Raw genomic sequence first — 23926 nt, forward strand, 5'->3', positions numbered from 1 at the left:
TGTATTTTTACAGTTTCCAAAGTTCCTTTTGTTATTGATTTCTAGTTTTATTCCATTGTCTGAGAAGATACTTGGTAAGATTTATATTTTTAAAAATTTGTTGAGACTTGCTTTGTGGCCTAACATTTGATCCATCCTGGAGAATGTTCTATGTGTTGATGAGAAGAATGTATATTTTGCAGTTGGGTAAAATGTTCTGTAAATATCTGTTAGATCCATTTAGTCTAAAGTGTGACTCCAATGTTTCTTTGCTAATTATCTATCTAGATGATCTGTCCAATGCTGTGAGTGGGGTGTTGAAGTTCCCACCTATTATTGTATTGGAGTCTATCCCTCCCTTTAGATCTAGTAATATTTGCTTTATTTATCTGGGTGCTCCAGTGTTGGGGGCATATATATTTATAATAGCATCATTATATTCTCTTGCTGAATTGATCTCTTTATCATTATATAATGATTTTCTTTGTCTCTTTTTACAGTTTTTGACTGCAAGTCTATTTTATCTGACATAATTATAGCTACTCCTGCTTGCTTTTGGTTTCCATTTATATGTAATATCTTTTTGCATCCCTTCATTTTCATTCTATATGTGTCTTTATAGGTGAAGTGAGTTTCCTATAGGCAGCATATAGTTAGGTCATTTTTTAAATCCATTCTATAATGTTTCTTTTAAGTGAGGAATTTAATTTGTTTACCTTTAAGATTATTATTGATAAGTAAGGACTTTTTCCTATTCCTCGGTTGTTTTCTGATTGTTTTGCATATTTTTTGTTCCTTTTTTCCTCTCTTCTTGTTTATCATTGCAGTTTCTATAGTTGTAACATTTGACACTTTTTTCTTTCTAATTTTTGTGCCTGTTCTATCAGGGAGTTTTATACTTCTGTGTGTTTTCATGATGGTAGATATTGTCCTTTCTCTTCCAGATGTAGGACACCTTTAAGCATATCTTATAAGGCCAGTCTAGTAGTGATGAATTCCCTCTGTTTCTGCATGTTTGGAAATGACTTTATTTCCCCTTCGGTTTTGAAGGATAGCCTTGTTGGGTATAGTATTCTTGACTGACAGCACTGCTGCACCCCCCCCCCCCCCCCCCCCCCGCCAGCCTCTGTGCGCCAAGCCCTTTGAATATATCATCACATTCTCTCCTGGCCTGTAAGGTTTCTGCTGATAAATCCACTGTTAATCTGATGGAAATTCCCCTAAATGTGACTTGAAGCTGTTCTCTTCTACTTTTAGAATTCTCCCTTAGTCTTTGATTTTTTGACAGTTTGACTATAATATGCCTTGAAGAAGACATCTCTTCTTGAGTTCAGTCCATTTGGAGATTTTTGAGTTACCTATATCTGAATGTCTTTATCTCTGGCAAGACTTAGGAAGTTTTAGCAATTATTTCATTAAATAGGTTTCTATGCCTTTAGCCATCTCTTCTCTTTCTGGAACTCCCAATAGTTGATAATTGGTTGTTTTATAGTATCCCATTTCTTCTTCTTTTTTCTTTTCAGTCTGACGAGGTTATTTAAAAAGACCTGTCCTGAAGTTCAGAAATTCTTTCTTCTGCCTGAGGTAGTCTCTTGTTGAAGCTCTCAATTATATTTTTTGTTTCATTCATTGAATTCTTAGTTCCCAGACTGGCTTGGTGTGTGGGTTTTTTTTTTTTTTTTTTATTATCTCTATCTCTTTGTTGAATTTCTCGCTGAGGCCATGAGTTGTTTTCCTGGTTTCTTTATATTGTTTATCTATATTCTTTTATATCTTACTGAGCTTCTTTAATATCATTATTATGAATTCTTTTCCAGGCATTTCATAGTTTTCTTTTTCATTGGAGTCTGTTGGTGGAGAATTATTGTGTTCCTTTGTAAGTGTCATGTTTCCTTGCTTTTTCATATTTCTTGTGTTATGTTGATATCTGTATATCTGGTATAACAGTCACTTTTTCAGATTTTACGGATTGGCTTTTGTAGTAGGGAAAGACTTTTCTAAAGATGTTTCTATAGTGTTGGTTTGGTAGGGCCCTTTGGTTTTGATTATGGGTGGGTGCAGTAGTATGGTCTCTGTGTATTTATTTCTTTGGCTGTAATCAGCATTAGTGGTGTCTGTGAGTTCCTCAGTGGCTTAGGCTGTAGTTGTTAGTAGAGGCTCTAGTGAAGCTTTGGTGGGGACAGGATGCCAGGTGGGCCAATCCTCAGGCACCGGTGGTGGTGGTGGTGGGCTGGGCGTGCTGGTCCTTGGGCCTCCAGGCAGTGTACTTGGGCATCCATGGTAGCAGGTCCATGTGGGCCAATCCCCAGGTCCCTGGACAATGTGCCCGGGCACTGGAGGGGGCAGGCAGAGGAGACTCATCCTCAGGCCCTCCAAAGGTGTACGTAGGCACAGGCATGGTTGGTGGGGTGGGTTGATTCCTAGGCCCCTGGATGGCATGCTGGGGTGGCGGTTGGTATTGGTGGTGGGGGGAGTAGGCCTGTCCTCTGGTCCCCAGAAGGTGTGCATGGGTGCCTGTGGTGGTGGGCAGGGCGAGTCGATTCCTAGCCCCCTTGATGATGTGTACAGGTATTGACTTTAGGCAGGACAGGGCTGTTGTCATTCTCCCCCAGTGGTACATGTGGGTGCCAGTGGGCAGGGGGGGTTGATCCCTAGACCCTTGGCAGTGTACTAAGTTGCTGGTGGCAGTGGTAGTGGCAACAGGTTGGGCAGACTTGTCCTCAGTCCTCCAAAAGGCGTGCATTGGCACTGGTGGTGGTGGCAGGCAGGCAGGTCATTCCTAAGACTCCCCCTGATGGTTTGTGTGGATGCCAGCAGCAGCAGGCAGGGCGGGCCTAATGTAGCATATTTTTATTTTTTTTGTCTGTAGGGAATAAGTGACATGTGACTTCAAAACATTTTGATTTTCCTTTTGATGCAGAATACTAAGGATTAAACAAACAAACAAAAAAAAAACAGAAAATGAAAAGCTAAATGATCCATGCCTTGTTGACTTCGTGCTGTCTCCCACATCCTTTTTTCCCTCTGCAAATAGGCATCAGGGCAATCATATCATAGTAAGTCAGGAAATATTTGTAGACTTGTTTTCAAGATCAAACTACTAGGTTGTAAGAGTTTTAAAACCCTCTATTTCGGGAAGTTGAATGGTTTTGTGGAAGCTAGTTACACATATGAAGGAACGCTTAGATTTCATTTATGCCTTACAAATAGCAAGACGGACCACTGGTAAAAAGCCCAAAATGTTTGTGCTTCATAACTCAAAAATTATTTGCTCTGAGTCATTTGCAAACACTTTCCCTTGGTCTATAACGGATAGATCAGATCAAATCAAATTCTAAACTTCTCCCCTTTATTTTTGCTCTTTCAGATAATTCTTAGCCATAAAAAAGAAAAAAATATATGTGAGTCTTACAATATGAAAGTTTCACATTGGCTATGTAGGAAGTATTTATTGCCCCAATAGACTCTACAATAGAATATGATGCAAGTCACAAATGTAAGGCACATGTATAATTTTGAATTTTCTAGTAATATTAGGAAAGTAAAAAGAAACAGGTGAAATTAATAATATATTTTTTTTTTTTTTTTTTTTTTTTTTTTTTGTTGAGACAGAGTCTCACTTTGTTGCCCAGGCTAGAGTGAGTGCCGTGGCGTCAGCTTAGCTCACAGCAACCTCAAACTCCTGGGCTTAAGCGATCCTACTGCCTCAGCCTCCCGAGTAGCTGGGACTACAGGCATGCGCCACTATGCCCGGCTAATTTTTTCTATATAGATTTTTAGGTGTCCATATAATGTCTTTCTATTTTTAGTAGAGACGGGGTCTCGCTCAGGCTGGTCTCGAACTCTTGACCTTGAGCAATCCACCCGCCTCGGCCTCCCAGAGTGCTAGGATTACAGGCGTGAGCCACCGCGCCCGGCCCTAATAATATATTTTAATCTAATATGTTCACAATATCATTTCAACATGTAATCAACATAAGAAATTAATGAGATGTATTTTATTTATGTTCTTGTTTTTGTATTAAGTCTTTGAAATGTGGTGTGTATTTTATGCTTACAGCATGTCTGTTTGGGCTAGCCCCATTTCAAGTATTCCATAGCCACATGTGACAGGCAGAGCCTACTATACTGAACAATCCAGGTCTGCTGCAAAGGTATCTACATAATCAGTACATCATCTTTTAGAGCTTGTCCTGACAGCTCTCCATACCACCACGTCTAATCCCTCTGTTGTCAGTGGTCCTACTTCCCATTCCCCTTCACAGTATTGCTCTGGTTCTCACTTTGATCTTTATACCATATTATCTTCTTTGACATTTCCCCTTTTTATGCCACATATTCCTCTCTCCTTCTCTTTGTCAAGTTTTCTTGCATGTTTTGCTAAGATTCTCAGGAGAGAAATTGCCATTAACAAGATGGCCACCTACTTCCATAGAAACATGTAGAAATGTAAGCTGCTCCCAGCAATACCAGTACTTTGGGGAAATGAAAAGAAGTTCTTCCTCCTCTTAGGAAAAGTTAGGAATCCCCGATAGATAATAGTGGAGTGTGTGAGTTATAGGAAAATCTGGCCAGAAGTATGTAACTTTTAGCTTTATTTGTTCCACGAAATGTAGAATAAGAATTATGTTTTTTGCTGTTATCAACACCTTGTTTTTAATCACTATAAGCCAAAATGGTTAATAATTACCTGAGAAATGAGATATAAGTATACAGGTTCAATTTAGCTGACCAGGTTAGATAGAGCAAGGAAGCATAATCAAATTTTCTTGCTAGACCATTCCTGTCTTTTCCTTCCTTTTTATAATCAGTTCTTCTGATTTATATTTCTAAAATATTTTGTAGTTTGCATTGTATCTCTCACAGTGCATTATTTAGCCCGATTTATAAATTTACAAACATACAGTTCTTTTGTTTGGTTTTTGCAGAGTAACTAAAAAAGTCATTGCCAGCAATCACAAAATGAAGGAAACAATTCCATTTATAATAGCATCAAAAAAGAATATTTAGGAATAAGTTTAACAAAAGAAATGTAAAACATACTCTCAAAACTAAAACATTATTGGAAGAAATTAAAGGAGACCTAGATAAATGGAAAGACATCCTACGTTCATCTATGGAGAACTTAATATTGTTAAAATACTCCCCAAGGTGATTTACATATTTAATGCAATCCCCGCTGCCTGTTTTATTTTGCAGAAATAGACAAGCTGATCTTCAAATTCTAGTGGAAATGCAGGGTGCCCTAAAAAGCCAAAGTTATTTTGAAAAAGAATAAAGTTCAGGGACTCGAGTTTCATGATTTCAAAGCTTACTATAAAGCTAGAGCGGATCAAAACAGTGTGGCATCTGCATGAGGATTGACTTGCAAGTTATTGCAGACTCCTTGTCTCTGGGGCTCTGATTTATTCTAAATTGTTAACATTAGCCTACTCTAGACTTTTAAGAATTTGCTGAAAGTTTAGCTGATATTTTCCTGCCATTTTGTGTTATGGTCACTTCTTCACATGGTCTACCAAAGGTGAAACAGTTTATGTATTCCAGTTGTCTTTGGGAGAGACTTGTCATTCTGTGGATTTTAGTTCCTGTGGTTGTATTGCAGACTCAGCTCTGGTGAACTCAAGAAAAGTTAAGATTTTATAGATCAGCTGGTCTTTTCTCTTGTTATGGTGGGAGGAACCTTCTCTTCTGCTTTCTACATCCTAATCAGGGTAGAACTAATACTGCTTGGCATATAGTAGATTTAGCACTTAGTTAAAATTTGTTTAAAGTAGGTTGAATTCATTGAATACTTACGTGCCAAGCAGTATACTAAGCACTTACTACATCATCTCATTTAATTCACATACCTGTCTATGAGGTGTAGATACTATTATTATTTCTGTTTATTAGATGTAAAACTGATGCTTAGTGAAGAAAAGGAACTAGAAGCACAGGAATAAATAAAATTTTTTACTGATGTTACATAAGTCACCTTCCCTCCTCAATAAAAGTCTTATATCCAGTTTTTACTTCATTAAGGAGATATATCCTTGGCATTGCAAATTCTCATTTTCCTCATTTCATGGGAAAAGAGGCATATTATAAAAGAGGGACCTAGTTGGACTTTTGATTAACAGAGAGAGAGAGAGAGGGAGAAAGAGAGGAAAGATACCTAAGGCTCTGGTAACTTTAGGTGGTTAGTAGTGGCATCTAGGTTTTGTAATAGGTGAATGACAAAATGACTGTCATGGCTTTGCTGCTACTTTCTGCTTTCCTTTCTCCTGCTTCCAGTGTGAAGTAGTTAATAGCCTTCAGTTTTTTTATAGGATAGTAGAATTTTAAGTATTTTTCATTACTTCCTTTATTCCTTTACTGGCCCACCATATGGGTATCCTATAAGATAGCTGTCATGCTAGGGACCTTAAGTATAATTATTTGTACCACTTTACATTTGTCTTAAAAAATTCCTAAGTTGTGGCCGGGCGAGGTGGCTCACGCCTGTAATCCTAGCACTCTGGGAGGCCAAGGTGGGCGGATCGTTTGAGCTCAGAAGTTCGAGACCAGCCTGAGCAAGAGCGAGACCCCATCTCTACTAAAAATAGAAAGAAATTATATGGACAGCTAAAAATATATATACAAAAAATTAGCTGGGCATGGTGGTGCATGCCTGTAGTCCCAGCTACTCGGGAGGCTGAGACAGGAGGATCGCTTGAGCTCAGGAGTTTGAGGTTGCTGTGAGCTAGGCTGACGCCACAGCACTCACTCTAGCCTGGGCAACAGAGTGAGACTCTGTCTCAAAAAAAAAAAATTCCTAAGTTGTCTCCTCACCCTTTAATACAGTTAACAAAAAATGAAGTTAAGAAAGTTTTTTGATTTTTGTTTAAATTTTGCTTTTTTCACTTACAGGAAAGAAACTATGATATGAGCCTGACCAATAAGCGCATTTAAAACAAATATTATTAATTCATCTCTTCAGCTATTGTCTGAAATTCAGTTTCCATGATGTGCCATTTGTAACTCACCATGTTAATCACCCTATTTTTTCTCACACACTGGTTGATAGATGCAAGTTAAGTTTCATACATTGCCTGTCTGCTGAAATCTCAACACCTTTTCAAGTATTCCACATGTATAATATAAACTAGGTGATATCCATGAACAGAATTAATACAGAGACAATGCCAAAGGTTAAGGAATGGGAACATGGAGACAGGGAGGAGGATTATTTATATATGGGATAATACTTATAATGCTCAGGTTTGATGTAACGATCACTTATGTGCTTCCTCCTCCCTAGTTATCAGGGAATATAAAGAACAGAGAAAACATCCAGGAACCTAGATTTGATTATTACAACCATGATGTCCCTGATATTGACCTCAGTGATTGTGAATTCCCCCATGTCATTGAAATTTATGACTTCCCGCAAGAATTTCGTACTGAAGACCTTCTGCGAGTTTTCTGCAGTTATCAGTAAGTATGCAAATGGCTGTGGGTGTTAGGGAAGGTAGGATGAAGTTTTTAAAAAATGTCTTTTGAAAAATCATGTCTTGTTTTTCATATTTCCTGTTGTTTACTTTAGCATCAGTTTGGTTTATTGTCTTTTCCAGGTCCATAAGAAATCTTCTGTATCAAAATTAGTGTTTTAAGTTCCTTAAAAATGCTAGGTAGCCTTTCTAGACCCCCTTTTAGTATTTAAGAAGATTGTCATCAGTAATGACTTCTTGGTACATTTAGTCCATTTATATGCATTGTATTATAATTATTGCTATATTTGGATGTATTGTTAGATTTCCTGTCATCTTTGTGTGTGTGCGTTTGCTTGTCCCATCCTTTTCTATTCTCTCTTGCCACCTTTTAGATTGATTAGGAATTTTTTTTCTCATATTTTTTTTTGGAAAATGATAGTTTCTATTCTTTGGTGGTTACTCTAGAAATTACAGAATGCATTAACTTATCAATGTCTAAAGTTAATATTGTTACCCTCTTTCTAAACACTATAGGGGCTTTTAATTTTATTCCCCATCTTTCCCTCCCCCAACTTACATGCTGTTGTGACTGTTTGATTCTTTTTTGTTTTTTGTCTTTTTTCCTTTTAAATTCCATTTGTTGTTGTTATTTTATATATTCAGTGTTCAGATTTACCCACTTTCTACCTTTTTGCATCTCATACCTTCCATCTGAAATCAGTTTTATCCTACATGCATCATATTCTTTAGCATTTAACTTAGTGACAATCTGCTAGTAACAAACTTAGGTTTTGTGGGGTTTTTTTTTTTGAGTATTTTAGCTTCATTCTTGAAAGACATTTTTGCTGGGTATAAAGTTCTAGGTTGGCAGTTATTTTTCTCTTACAAATGTGGTATTATTCTCCTGTCTTCTGGCTCTCTCTGTGGATGAGAAGTCAGCTGACAGTTTAACAGCTGTCACTTTTTTTTTTTTTTTTTTTTTTTTGAGACAGAGTCTTGCTCTGTTGCCCAGGCTAGAGTTTTGTGGCATCAGCGTAGCTCACAGCAACCTCAAACTCCTGGGCTCAAGCGATCCTCCTGCCTTGGCCTCTGGAGTAGCTGGGACTACAGGCATGTGCCACCACTCCCAGCTAATTTTTTCTGTTTTTTGTAAAGATGATGTCTTGCTCTTGCTCAGGCTGGCCTTGAACTCCTAAGCTCAAATGATCCTCTCACCTTGGCCTCCCAGAATGCTAGGATTACAGGCGTGAACCACCACGCGTGCAGCTTGCTGTCACTTTTGAATATATTCTTTTCTCTTTGGATGTTCTTAAGGATTTCTCTTTGTCTTTGGTATTTTCACTGTGATGTGGCTTTATGTGATGTGGGCTTTATGGATTTCTTTTCTCAAAATTCTGATTCAGATTATTTGGGTTTATTAAATCTGTGGATTTTGGAGAACTCTCACACATTATCTCTTTAAAATTGCCTCTACTGCAGTCTCTCTTTCACCTCCTTTAAGATGTCTATTCCATGTGTATTAGACCTTCTCATTTAGTCCTCATGGTACCTGTCTTCTCATACATTCCATCTGTTTGTCTCTGTTACATTCTGAATAATTTCTTTAGCTATGGTTTCCAGATCACTTATATTTTTCTTCAGCTGTGGTTAAGTGCTGTTAAAATTGAGTTTTAAAATTGAGTTTTATTATTTTTTTTATTTTTCAAAGTTCTCTTTGTTTTCCATACTTGCATGGTCATTTTTTACAGTTTGTTTTCTCAAATATTTTCAAGATTTTTAAAAATATTTCTTTAAGGATATTAAATGTATACCTTCTGTTAATAGTCTCTTGTAATTCCTTTACCCAAACTCCTTTTATTTCTGTTTCTGGTATTTTTGTTTGTTTCTGTAAATTCTTGCTTAGAGTTCCTTGCTTTTTGGGGGATTTAGTTATTTTTTACCGTGAGCTATGATTTTCCTTGGAATTTTATTTATGGGAATTGAGGCCTACACTGAAAGAGGTTTTCCTGAGAGGGTATGTAACAGTCCAGGAGCACTCTAACTTAAATGATTGATTTGAGGTTTTTCTGGCCACTCAGAAGTAGTCAAATGGAGAGTGATTTAAAAAATTATTATATGTCTCCACTATTTTATTTTAACACATACAAATGTCTATTCACTTGCCAGTCTTTTGATATGGTGCCAAGCTCCTTCCCCCCAACACATTTTTTTTTGAAGTTATTGGTGTATTGATAGAAGAGTTATTGTAAGTCACCCTCTGATACCTTATCTACGATTTAGTGTCATTTCTTTAAATTAGAGCAAGAATTTTAACATACCTTCAGAGTCAACTCAGTACATATTCCTTATAGGCTAAAATGTTTTCTCTATCTTTTGTAGGTGTTTTGCCCAGACGTAATTGATAAATTTTTTTTGGTGCTTTTTTTTTTTTTAGTGACTTTATCTTTCTCTAGTCTTCCTAAGTTTTGAGACAGGGTCTCATTCTGTTGCTTGGGCTAGAGTGCAGTGGCGTCATCATAGCTCACTGCAACCTCAAACTCCTGGACTCAGGTGATCCTCCTGCCTCAGCCTCCCGAGTATTGGGGACTATAGGCATGCACCACCATGCCTGGCCAATTTTTCTTATTTTTTGTAGAGATGAGGGTCTTGCTATGTTGCCCAGGCTGATTTGAACTCCTGGCCTCAAACGATCCTCCCGTCTCAGCCTCCCAAAGTGCTAGTATTACAGACATAAGCCCCCTGCACTTGGCCTTGACTAAGTCTTTATAGAAATAACTACTCTTTTTTATACTCATATTTCATTGGTTTAATTTTATTTAATTAAATTATATAGTCAGGATATCAAGTCGAACTGATTCAAGTGGGATTCAGAACAATTGCACTAAGTTTTGGCATGTATATAGTTGATACGTATATAGGAGAAGGTAAAAGAGTCAGAAGTATACCTCTGTATTTCTAGCTTCAGTAATAAAGAGATAATCCAGAAATGAAGTTAGTAATAAAAAGATTTTCAGGGTCTGGAAGAAAGTCAGTATCATGAAGGATTGATTATACTTATATTTCAATCCTGATATTACAAATGAGCCAGCTCTGTTGTGTGATGTAACAAATTTAAATTTAAAATTCAGTTCATGTACATCTTCAGTTTGTAAGGTTCTATATCAGTTAGGGTATAGCACCTAACTTTTTCTTAAAGGACCTGATAATAAATATTTTAGAAAACTCTGCTGTTGTTACATAGTAGCAGCCATAGATAATAAATAAACGAGTGTGGCTGTAAAATAAAACTTCATTTATAAAAACGAGTGTTCTGTTTTTATATAAAGTTCTAGAACAACAAAACTACCTAGCAGCTATGTACTTGTTAATCAGTTAAACTTGATTGAGGGCAAATATCGGTTCTATAACAGAAAGAAAGAAGGGGTGAATGGATCCTAGAGGACAGTTAATCTCTTCTCTACCATAAACTTTAAATATATAGTATAGGTCATTCAGTCTAATTCATTACAGTTAAGACCCAGTATCAGGCCTATTCAATATAAAGTTCGTAACATTTTTAAGAGCAATCAATGAGATTAAATCCCAAATTGGAACTACCTTAGATTGTCATTAATAATAACAGTTCTTATAATCAAGGATCATTTTGTTAATGTCTAGAATTTTTTGAATATTAGTTAATTCTTATGAATTATTTACTTCTCTTTGCTTTGCTTCTTCCTAATCTTACCTGCAAGATCATTTTTCTGTCAAATTCAAAAATATTCTCAAAAGAGAAGAATTTTAAAGGATTTTGAAATTCTGAAGTCTAAAAGACCCTCCCAAACCCAGCTAGGTTTTTTCCCATCCTTTTTGTATACAGACTTCTACTATTGAACTTTTTCAGTCTCCAACCCTGTAGTTACTTCATCTCATGATCACATTTGCCCTTATATTCAGGAAATTCTCTAACCTTCAAAGCCTACTTTGTTCCTTTTTCCCTGAAAGGAATTTTTTTCTTGAATGATCATTAAAGAGAGGAGATATTTTAGCAGTTGTCTTTTTTCTTTATAGTGAGTTGTGAAAATTAAAAAAAAAAAAAAAAGGAAAAAAAAAAGGCCCTGGTGCAAAAGCCTAATAGTGCCTGTAAGTCAAATACCAGAGTCAACTTCATATTTTAATCATCTTTATCTGTGTTAATACTCTTAATAATAAAAATACTGAGCACCATTCATTTGTTAAATTGTTAAAGCTCACCAAGTGCTCAGCAACCATGTTCTAGGACTTGTCATGAATGATCTCATTTCCTTTTTCACAACAACTTGAGGTCAAAGAGATTAAGCCTGCCCAAAATTTCAAGGTAGCAGAAGCTAGAGTGCCGTGGTGTCAGCCTAGCTCATAGCAACCTCAGACTCCTGGGCTCAAGTGATCATCCTGCTTCAGCCTCCCAAGTAGCTGGGACTACAAGGCGTGCACCATGACATGCAACTAACGTTTCTATTTTTAGTAGAGATGGGGTCTCACTCTTGCTCAGGCTGGTCTTGAACTCCTGAGCTCAAGTGATCTTCCCACATCAGCCTCCCATAGTGCTAGGATTGCAGGCTTGAGCCATGGTGCCTGGAAGGTAGCAGAATCTTGAGTCCATTTATATCTGACCCTCAAACTTTTGCTCTTTCCACTGAACTATATTGAGCCCATGAGCAAATTTTAAGCTTGTAGCTGGAAAGTATAACTGTTATGTCATCATCCTGATATTCCTTATGCTCACTGTGTAGCTCTGCTCCAAAATAAAAGTGTTTTTCTAGTACTTAAATGTTCATTCTTTTGATTCTTTCTAATCTGGTCTGATATTTCTCTTATCATGATTTCTTTTATCCTAAGTTTTTGTGACTTTGCCACAATTCTTTTCTATTCTCCCCCACCCACTTTTTTTTTTTACCTCCCCTCTGCAATAAGAAAGAATAGATCAGCCTTTATGATTTTATTAATAGTTGTCCTTTTTTCCTATTATTTGACTTTTTAAAAATTTGAATGACATTTTAACAATCTCTCTTTGTCTCTCTCCCTCTCTGTCTCTCTCTCTCTCTCCTCAAGGACAGAGTTTACATTTGCATTAAATCCAGGTGACCTTGTCTGTCTACCTCCTCCTCTTATATTCTTCTACCCCTCCTCTGCTTCCTCTTTCCATCTCTTCTTGTTCCCTGCCCATAAGAACATCTCTTGTAAATAGTGCATTAAATACTTTATCTCCCCAAGGGACTTGTGAGGATTAATTAGTTGATGCCTATAAAATGGCTGAGAATGTAAAACACTCCTGGGTAGTTCTTTATGGTGGTATTATTGCTTTTAAAATTCAGTGGCTTCTTATGTCCTCCAAGCTGTTTTTTGTGTCATCATCCCCATTCCACCTGTGCGCTCGTTTAGTGTTTCCCTATCTCATGAAATACTTTATGAGATTCTATTTGAAAGGTGTTTCATAAAAGTAAATTTTATCTTAGAAAATAAAATTGTTTTCTTTTGTTGCAGAAAGAAAGGATTTGATATTAAATGGGTGGATGATACACATGCGCTAGGAGTATTTTCCAGTCCAATTACAGGTATTCACCCAATAGATTTCAGTGTTCCTTTCTTTTTGTCCATTTTCTCATGCTACTTTTTCCTATTTCCCTTCTGTTCCAGCCAGTTGGCATTTTATTCAGCCAATGTAGGTAATAGGACAGATGCAGGTTTTTGAGGCATGGTACTTTTGTACCCATGTGCTTCTCCTCTCCTTTTTCAACTTATTTCAATGGTATTTGAAGAGATAGTCAACTCCTTCCACCATTATTTGTACACATAACCGTCACTCGTGATAGTGCATAAATAGGTTACAGGTAGAGATTTAAGACCAGTGGGACTAAATCTTAACAACGTTTGTGATTTTTTTTTTTCTCCCAGACAAATGAATTTGAAGTAGCCCTTTAACCTCTTCAGTAAGAAATTGTAGTACCTACACTCTGAATATATAATTGGGCCTTTTTTTTTTGTTGTTCCAAACATACATCATTGGCCTCATGATAGATCTGACGCAGAGGCATTCAGAGAAATTGGAGGTGTTGGAACGTTGGTTCCCGTCTGAACCACCTAAAGTACAGGTCTGTAAAGGGCCAAATATTAAATACAGTATTTTAGGCTTTGGGTCATAATGTCTCTGTCATTACTTAACTCTGCTATTGTAACAAGAAAGTGGCCATAGACAATATACAAACAAGTGGTCATGGCTCTGTTTCAGTAAAATTTCATTTACAAAACCACGTGGCTGGTTGTATTTGATCACATAGCCATAGTTTGCTGATCCTTGATCTATAATAATCACTGCCAAGTTGTTTCTCACAGATTTTTTAGATGTTACCATCTCTTTTGCTTGCCGTGGAAAAAAAAAGCATAACATCTAAGAAATACTTTATAAGAATGAGCCCTAAATTTTTTGTTCGTGTCACTCCACTTCATGTCTTCTACTTCGAAATATTTATTCCTCTTTGCAGCTCGTGATGCGCTAGGTATTAAACATACCATGGTGAAGATCCGGCCTTTGTCACAGGCCACAAGAGCAGCCAAGGCCAAAGCTAGAGCTTATGCTGGTAAGCTTATAATCTCTGGAGTATTTTTCTTATTGATGGTGGCGTTATTGTTCTTTCCAGCAGTTTTACAATATCCAGACTTCTGAAGACATATCATTTTTATTTTTAGTGTTAAAAGAAGTATATTTTTAAGGAAAAAAAGAAAAGAGAAATGGCCATGTTGGAAATGTGGCATCTGAGTGGCCACTTGGAGAGTGTGAGATACTAACTGCAAGCAATGCAGCAGCCAGTTTCTCATGACATCCCTGCCTAGTTTACCTCTGTGTTTAGCAGTTGGATAGAGTCACTGTAAGAAATTGTGTTAATGCAGATAATGAAACCAGGGTTGTTTGTGCTTTGCCATGTTAATTTCCTCTGATCATCATCTATCAGGCTTGTATTAATTACTGCTGATGCAGCCCTTGTTAGTCTATTTTGTATGTTAATTACTGAGTTAAATCACTTGGAGCTGGAGTGCTTTCTCTTCTTTACTCCCTCCTACTCCCTCCCTCTCTTCCATTCAGAGTTCCTCCAGCCAGCAAAGGAGCGTCCTGAGACTTCAGCAGCCCTGGCCAGAAGGTTAGTCATCAGTGCCCTTGGGGTTCGAAGTAAGCAGAGCAAAACAGAACGGGAAGCTGAACTCAAGAAACTGCAAGAAGCCCGAGGTGAGTTGAAGGGATATTGCTCTTCTCTAGTCCCTCTAGAGCTCACTGTAAAGCACATGTTAAAAAAAAAAAAAAAAAAAAAAAAAAAATGAAGCCCATTCCATTTTGTCATTTCCATTTCCTTGAAGCCTCCCAAGTGTATAGAAATTTTCATGCTTTATAATCAGGAAGAAGACATTTCAGAATTTGTCTGCCTGTTCCACACTCTAAGGCACCCTAATCCATGCTCCTATTGTTGTTTTCCAAGAGAGGTTTGGCCTTCTCAGCTCATCCATGGCTTTTTCTGCAGTTTTTGCTCTAAAACTCTGAGAAAAATTTTCCTGTGAAGACATAATAGTCTTCTAGGCAGAAAACATTGTTTGCTGTAGTTTTACTGGGCTGTGATTACCATGATGTTGCCATGATGTTATCAAATAGTTTAGATCTGAGGAAGAAGACAAATGAAGGAAAACCCAGCAAGTGACATCGATGTTAATAACTGTAGGAGGTATTTTTGTCTTTTTAAGACAATCCTGAGTGGCTCCATTAGAGTACATCTAGATTTACCTGTCTTCTGATTATTTTCCAGGATCCAAGAGCACTCAGAGAAATATTTCCACTGATTCACAAGCAGAGTTTTTCTTTCCTTATAGTTTGGAGTTGAGGTTAAAATCTGTCTTCTCCCTTTATAGGCTGTTGAATTGTATGTAAAGGCTTGGGACTCCAGCTTGGCACTAAAGTACTTTTTATCAACCTTCAGGCTTCAGACAGTCTCATTCCCTTAGCCCATAATCTGTGGAATCTGTGAAGGCAATTTATTCTGAAAATTCTACTTACCGAAAAGTAACTTCATTTTTCCATTAAATGAATTGAAGTTTCAAACTCCTTGTTTATTGCCAGTCTAACAAGGCCATTAATACTTACTGTCCTCTCTGCTTTGGTGATAGCAGGCAGCTTGCAGACTCTCAGCTGCACTGGTCAGATGACTGTCACAATGTGTGTCAAGGCAGGTGCTAGAGTTTCAGAGTTGAACCCAACTAATTTTCAAAACTTTAATGATTATAATGAGGCAGTGTTGGTTTTTCTCAATAAATTGTTCACTCAAAGGCCTCTTACAGATTATAGAAACAGAAGAGGATCCCTCTGGTCTTTATAGATGGCAATAACAGAACTAGATTAAAGAAGAATGTGTAATATTGTTAACCCTTTATTAATTGGTTATCTCTGAAGAAAATGATTTCTATGTGATAACCACAGTTATCTCAAAAGATTAATAAAGCATAATAACAGTGACATCTATATAAAAGAGATATGACTCCTTTTGTACTGTGTCATGCTTCCCTATGGGTGCAATATCACCTGTTATCTCTACAGATACTGCAGCAGTTGTTTTAGATGGATATTATTTGAGTATTCCCCTCTCTTTCTCTGGAGGCACATCAGCATGCAGCTCCACTTGGAGTATTTGTTTTAAATGTCTAGGTGTACAAAGGACATTTCACTGATGCAATTATAAATAAGACTGTTGGCTAAGAAGATACCCCATTTTCTAAAGAAGGCCTTTATTTGTGAATAGAGACCCACTGTGATAAGTTCCTTCTAACCATTGGTGCGAGGCTGTATGGATTATAGAGGACTCCTCCTTTATTATGCTCCAGAACTGTCCCATTCTTCATATCTGATGAGATGCATCTGGAAAATTTCCTGATGTATCTCTTTCTGGCATCTTTCTGTATTGGGCACATATTCATGAGCTTGCCTACCTGGAGCCCAAGGCTTCTTACTTAAAGATTTTTTTTTTTTTTTTCCCTGTGGAAAGTAAAAGTACTGTTTAGGTATTAAGCAGAAGATGTTTTTGTTCCAAATCTTTTCTTCTTCCACTGGACAAGGAGAGATCAATACAGCATAGTTGATAGCATTTGTTAGACTCTGGAATCAGACTGCCGGGGTCCACATCTTAGCTCTGCCATTTACTGGCTGTGTGACCTTGAGCAAATTACTTACTCTCTGGAGGCCTCTGTTTCATCATTCATAAAATGGAAATCAACTGAGATAATCCATGAAAGATACGTAGTCATCTTCAAAAACCATAGGAACTCTCTTATTCCTTTTCTATAAGTGTTAGCTGTTGCTGTTTTTATTAGTGACAGTAGCAGTGTCATTATATGGTGAATCCAGCATAGATTCCAGTGCATGCTTTTTGTCATTACTCTTTATTTTAAAATTCCTATATTCTGTCAACACCATTTAGCATTCACTGAGCATCTGTCCTGTGCAAAGCATTGTGTTCCCTGTTTAGGAGAATTAGAGAGATGGCAAGATTTTGTTCCTCTCCTTAAGACTTACAATCTAGTGGGAATATTTGCCTTGAGTAGGGAAGAAAATATGTACCTCTTTTAGGTATTTTAAGCAATCATTTTTCCTCTTCAGTTCTAAAGATTTTTAGATTACAAACCATAAAAAGGTTTTTGTTGTTTAAAAGGACTAGAAGGAAACTCCAAGCAATCAATGTAACATATGATGGTATTGTGTTATGACAAGGCTGTGATGGATGGTATTATCTCAAGTTTAGAGCTGGCCCAGAGAAGTTAAGTAACTGTCCTAAGGTCACCTAGGTGGTAAAATGAGAGGAAGCATTTGAATATAGGCCTCTCTAGTTAAAACCCATGCTCCTTCTATAATTCTGTAATTCCCCATGAAGGACTGACGGGGTAATTTTTTGTCTCTGAAAAATATATAATTTTTTTTAAAAGTCTCCAGAAAATGAAATGTGTCAAACTTCTTTTTAGTTACTTGTATGAGTGGTTAGCAGCTTTTCACTGTCAGAAAAATCGTCCTTAGGTCTAACTTAAATCTACATGATAGTTTAAACCAGTTTCCTCTTCTTTTTTTCTGAGTAGAAATAGAGAACATCCAAACACCATTCTGTTCTAAAACCTTTAACTATAAAAATCAAGGACAGATCATTTAGGAATGAGGGAATCTAGGCTGCAATAGAGCTTTTGCTATTAACTAGCTGTGTGGCCATCGGCAAGTCAGATATACCTCTCTGTGCCCTAGTTTCCAACAAAGTGAAAGTAATGTTCATCCTACCTAATTATGAAGAATTTTTTGAGCACAACATAAGTTAACATATGTAAAGATGTTTAGAAAGGTGCTTTACAAATTCAGGATATTATTTTTTATGTTGGGAATTTTGTGTTCATTATAACATGAGCTAGTAGTGACAAATATGTATTCTATACTGCTGTTCCCTATCCATTGCACATGGCAGATATTGCTAAATCAATCATGATCTTCTTTCTTGGTGAGTTTTGACATGGCCATTGCCAATTGATCATAATTAAGCAAAGGGATTAAAATGTATATACTGTCCTAGTATAGGTACTTACACATGCTTCCAGGCTTTCTTTCTCCCACTTGAAGAGTTCTGCTGTCTGGCACAGTGCCTGGGACATAAAAAGATACTCAGTACATGTTCATTGATGGAATACGTGAATGACATTGGTTACTTTAGTTTTTCTTCATGACTCCACTTGAACACTTTCTCAGTCCTCGAACTGTGGTTTTCTTTATGAAACCTGGAGTTAGATGTGGCATATGAAACCCTCTTAAATAATGAATTTGGAATTTATGATTTTGAGTTTTAAATACTTTCCTGCTAGATTTTTCACCATACTTTTGATAGTCTTACTTTTTAAATGAGAGGTCTATGCCTTTGTCCTTAAAAAGGAGATTCAGAATTTAAAGCTCTTGGAAGAATTGAAAAGGAAGTACCCCAATCATTTTAAGCAAAGCGCATCATATAGATCAGGAGGAAGAGAGCTTTAGTATGTAGTCTCTAAACATGGGGAAAATATCTTTTGGTCCAGTAGCATGTATAACAGATTAGATCTACACTTAGAGTGGGAAATGGAGTTATAGATCATTCTTGAGTGCTTTGTATTTCACTTAATCACATGTTTTAAGACAGTGATTCATATTAAATGATAAAGCCACATTTTTAAGACCAAACTCATGAATATGTGTAAAAATTTCTCATGTTCCACTTATTCACATACTTGATTCCCACCTAAAACTGGAGATGGCTATCCTTTCCTCTCAGAATAAGCTACCTTCTCATTTTCAATGCCTGCTATAATTTTATTTTATAATTTTATTTCCATTCAACTCTTGGGGGTATGTGATTATTGGTTCTTAAAGGCCATCTTTTGGGTCACAGGCCTGAAAGGCAAGAGTAAGTAAATAATAATCCTTTTACCTAGTTTGACTTATTAAATCACTAACAACTTAAAACCATCTTTATAAGATACCTCATCAACTGTAATAAAACAAATTTAATCATAGTTGCTGCTTTCTGGAATCCTTTTTAGGCTCTCCATTATTCTGCCTTAAAGGGCAGTGCTGCATTGCTGATTCATAATCTAGGTCTTAGAATATTTTCTTGGTATCTTTTCTCCCCTAATGTCTGAAGTTCCCTTCATTACTAACCACATTTTCTTTTGTTTTAATTGGGTATTTTTTTTTTCTGAGATGCAGCATTTACCCATTTTTTTTTTAGTATTAAACTTAATTTCTTTGCCTAGATCAGAGATGAAAATGTTAATGTAAGACTAACTGACCAGGTCACCAGCTATTGCTAAAATAAACAACACATGGTTCCTTGTGTTGACACTTAATACTTTGATAACCATTCTGCTCTCCAAACCACATTTTTCCAGTGTATTGATGATTATATAAATACTTGGTAAACTTAAAATCTAAAACGTTGCTAAAATTAAGAGATTACTTAGCTTACTTATCCTTGATCAACCAAGTCTGTCACTTCATAAAAGAAGGCAATTAGAATAGATTAGTTTGACCAGATGTGTTCTTCACAAAGCATCTTGATTATTAGTCTCTAGGTGGCCACAAGTAGATTTTGCGATGAGTTTTTCTTAGGTGCAGAAGCAAATTTTGGAAGTCTTTTCATTTATATCCCTTTTCTTTAAACATGACATCAAACTGGCCCTTTTTCAATCTTCAGTTCTTTCTGTTCCCTTAGTGAGAAGTGGTAACTAACTGCACCACGATTTCAGTCAACTCATTTGATACAGTCATTTCTGTTGATTTATTTGTAATACTAGAGAATGAAAGTCTTCGAGACCAGCTTATGTGAATGTTTAGGTTAATTGTTTTGTGCTAAATTTTCTGTTCTCCCCTAGTTCCTTGCCCTTATGCTGCTGTTGGGCTTTCTCTTTACTTAGTTCCCTTTTTAATTGTTGGAGATGATAGGAGCCTTCTTTCATGCAATTTATCAGGCATTACCTGCTTTCCTGTCTCTTTAATAAAAGGAAAACATGTTTCTTTATCTTTCTGTCAATATATTTTTTTACATTTTTTCATTTGTAGATATTTTCAGATAATGCTTATTAAGAATTAAGAACATGGTGCTCACGCCTGTAATCCTAGCACTCTGGGAGGCCGAGGCAGGTGGATCGTTGTGGGCTCAGGACTTCGAGACCAGCCTGAGCAAGAGTGAGACCCTGTCTCTACTAAAAATAGAAAGAAATTATCTGGACAACTAAAAATATATAGAAAAAATTAGCTGGGCATGGTGGTACATGTCTGTAGTCCCAGCTACTCAGAAGGCTGAGGCAGGAGGATCATTCGAGGCCAGGAGTTTGAGGTTGCTGTGAGGTAGGCTGACACCACGGCACTCTAGCCCGGGCAACAAAGTGAGACTCTGTCTCAAAAAAAAATAAAAATAAAAATAAAGACCAGCCTAAGCGAGAGCGAGACCTCATGTCTACTAAAAACAGAAAAACTTAGCTGGGCATTGTGGTGTGCACCTGTAGTCCCAGCTACTTGGGAGGCTGAGGCAAGATAATAGCTTGAGCCCAGGAGTTTGAGGTTGCTGTAAGCTAGGCTGATGCCACGGCACTCTAGGCTGGGCAACAGAGCGAGATTCTGTCTCAAAAAAATAAATAAATAAATAAGGACCTGGGTTCTAGCTTCAGTTCCTTCAGACTGTGTAACCTTAGGCAAGTCACTTAAGCTCTCAAAACTTCCATTTCCTCATCTTTAAAATGAAATTATTTTTAAGTCCTATTCTAACCTATATTTCTCTATTCTAATCATGTTCTATATTTCTAAATTTATGCCTTGTATTTTCACTATTGCTTTATGCTTCCTACTCTTACTAGTTTTTTCATACAATTTACCATCAGAATTTACTCCTGCAGTATTTTATTAAAAAGCATTAGGTTGGGGAATGCTTCAGAACTCTGAACTTTTCAAATTTTAGAAAGGTGATATGGTATTTATAATATGTTTCATAACACCAAAATCAATCATATTAAATATTTCTGTAACAAAGTGTATGACTATTCACATTAAATGGGATATATGAAGACTATAAACAGCCTCATATCCTTTCAGGTTAGATTTGCCATCATCAATCAGTTTTGGCCCTAAGCTTTTAAAAATAAAGGAACATTATTTTCTGAACTGTTTTGATTTTAGAACTATGGATTATTGGCCAATCATATTTTTCTACTGCTCCTGGATTTCTTTTCTTATAACTTCTTATCTTACCTTTATGATTTAAGTTTCATGCCTTATTGAAAAACTTGAGTTCTAATAATTCACTTTTCTGGTTTCTTCACTTTTGCTTGGAATCTGGAACCAGTTTTTGATTGCTTTCATTTAAGGCTGCCTTTGTCCTTAGACTCCCTCCTAACTTCTTCATGTTTATAAGAATTAAAACTGCACTGCCTTCCAAAGAAATCCTGGAATTCTTTAGACAAACCAGTTATCCTTTATGCTGTCTCCCGGAGAATCCCAGTTCAGTTCAAGCCTACTGTCATCCCGGGACGCTGTGTTAACCACCAGCTTTCAGTTTGCAATTTGATGACCCCCATTTTTTGCCTCATGTAACTTTGCTGCTGTATTCAGATAATGCCACAAGATGGTGCCCAAATAGCAGTGAATTTCTCTTTCTTACATTTCCAAGTGCCAGTCAGCTTCCTAACCAACTTCTTTGCCCTTAAAGTATAGTCAAATATAATATAGGAATTTGTAAGGGCTTCTGCTGATTTGGAAAGATATGTCAAAATAGCAAGTGTTAACTCTAAACTCACCTTAATTTCTGTAATCCGCCTGGTTCATGACTTGGAAAATTTTTACAGCCATTATCAATCTGGAACAATGGCCCTTGGAAGGAAGCATTTAAGCTTATCATCAATGATTTAGGCTTTTCACCATTTTGTGGTATTAAGATAAAGGACCAGTCATGCAGCTAGAACTGGTATTTTGGCACCTAAAAAGGTGCTTGGGCCACTAAACCGGGTATGGTCTGTATTTTCTCAGGTCTTGGTGAAAGTGTTAAATGGAGAGCCAAGTTTCTATATTAAAACTGAAGATGGATTATCCAGATTTGTACATTTTTGTTGTTGTTTTTAGAAACAGTCCTTAGCTTTCCTCCATTATATGTGGTCATTTTTCCATATTGGAATTGTGTATTCCAGAAGATTTCTGGCTTATGGGAAGTGCTCTGAAAATATTGAAATTTGGTTTGCCTCTGAAATACTTTTTAAGTAAGGTTGTAGAGGGGAGATATGATTAGCCCAGGGCCTACTATTTCCATTGAGCAACATGGTAGAAGAAGAATATCAACACATACTCTTGATCCCTATTGAAATATTTGTAAAGAGCAGTAAACTTGGAATAATGGGCAATTATATTGATGCACTAAACACAGTTAAAAAGTAGAGTTAAAGCAAATATGTATCGGCAAGACTAGAATCTGGCATCCTGCTAGATTCTGACTTATTCTATATACTTTTAATTTCTGTTAGCCCTAGGTCTTTCTCTTTCTATCATATAGCAATAAATGTAAACACTTACGGTAATATCATTTCTACTTATAATGCACTTGGAAAGTTAAAGGTATTAACTCTGGAAATCAGGTAAAAGAGGCCAGGTCCTGGGCCCTGGGATACCCACTTGTCTCATGATTAAAGTTTGCCTTGTAATTTGGATTAAGGGAAAGTCACTGGTCATGTGAAGTATACAACCATGTTTAACAATGCTCTTATTTACAGAGAGAAAACGGTTGGAAGCCAAGCAACGGGAAGACATCTGGGAAGGCAGAGACCAGTCTGCAGTTTGAACATAATGAAAGGGATAATTCCATGAATCAGAAAATGTTTCCATAGTCTTCAGATAAGAGGATCCTTCCAGAGCTCTGTGTACATGCAGATGTGTATGTTATAGAGATAAAGAGATCAAGACAAGGACTGACTGGGTATCGAAAGAAGATAGATACCTGTCTTCACTCCTAAATGCAGTTCTTTGGAATTGCCCTACTGTGGTGGGGATAGCAGGGAGCCATCAACTAGGAAGAAACATGGAAGATGTGACTTCCAAGAGTCCTCTGGACAGGGCAAGTCACGTTAGTGTGGGTCACACTTCCATGATGTTTAAAACAAATACAAAACAGAACAGAGGATTCAAACCTGCATTGATGGGGGATTTAGGCCCTGCAAAGACAGCATTCCTTACTACCTGACAAAGTTGAGAGAAGCAGTATTGGGAGCAGGGGAGGGGGCGGGGAGGGAGCAGTTAGTACCAAGAGACAGAGCAGTGTCTGGTGTACTTGGTATACACAGAAGCTACACCACCGGTTCCAGGACCCCAAAGTTAGTGAACTGCAGCACATGTGGGTATTTAGACTCCAGAGTTTGTATTGAGCTCAGTGCCTGGGGCTCTTCCAGCTGCACAGCAGCCAGGGGGCATGCCAGCTTCATTCTTCTTAGTAAGCCAGCCTTTGGGAGCTGTGTGCCAGTTCCAGTTTAAGCAGTTATATCATGTTGTAAGAGGGAGACATTAAAGCCCATTTTATGACATACATTGCTCTGTTATTTGTCAATTTTGTCATTCCCACAAAGAAATAGGAGGGTAGCTGTCTTCTTATCTTCATGGCTATGATGCTGTGCATGGGTTAGATGGATCTGTTGCTTTTATTGAACCCTTCTGGGTAGAGAGCCCATCATCTCTCTGCCTCAGAGTATACTACAAAAATGACTATCCTGGGATTGCTATGTGGTAGTTCCTTTTCCCTTTCTCATTCTCCTTGTGCAGCCCCACACCAACCTCTTGCCTTTTGCCATCTCTGTCAAATCTGGCATCCTGCAGAAGACATGTGGCACACAGCGTGTTCTTGGTATGAGCTGCTCAGCCTGTGCCAGAGGCATTTGGCAAGCAGCACCAGGCTATCTGTTACAGTGACGAGCAG

General features: G+C 37.2%; 1 protein-coding gene across 3 annotated transcripts in view; it reads left to right on the forward strand.

Annotated features, from left to right (window-relative positions):
- R3HCC1L (R3H domain and coiled-coil containing 1 like) overlaps positions 1 to 23630 on the forward strand; it is a 32677-nt gene extending 9047 nt beyond the window's left edge. For all 3 annotated transcript variants that reach the window (XM_069459993.1, XM_069459994.1, XM_069459995.1), the window contains 5 exons: positions 7259 to 7434; positions 12933 to 13003; positions 13931 to 14026; positions 14530 to 14670; positions 22734 to 23630. In XM_069459993.1, coding sequence (XP_069316094.1) covers positions 7259 to 7434; positions 12933 to 13003; positions 13931 to 14026; positions 14530 to 14670; positions 22734 to 22801 — 552 coding nt within the window. In that variant the 3' untranslated portion in view covers positions 22802 to 23630. The remainder of the gene's footprint in view (positions 1 to 7258; positions 7435 to 12932; positions 13004 to 13930; positions 14027 to 14529; positions 14671 to 22733) is intronic.
- Positions 23631 to 23926: the final 296 nt, after the last annotated feature.

Source organism: Eulemur rufifrons, chromosome 28 (genome assembly GCF_041146395.1).
Source record: "Eulemur rufifrons isolate Redbay chromosome 28, OSU_ERuf_1, whole genome shotgun sequence".
Taxonomy (NCBI): domain Eukaryota; kingdom Metazoa; phylum Chordata; class Mammalia; order Primates; family Lemuridae; genus Eulemur; species Eulemur rufifrons.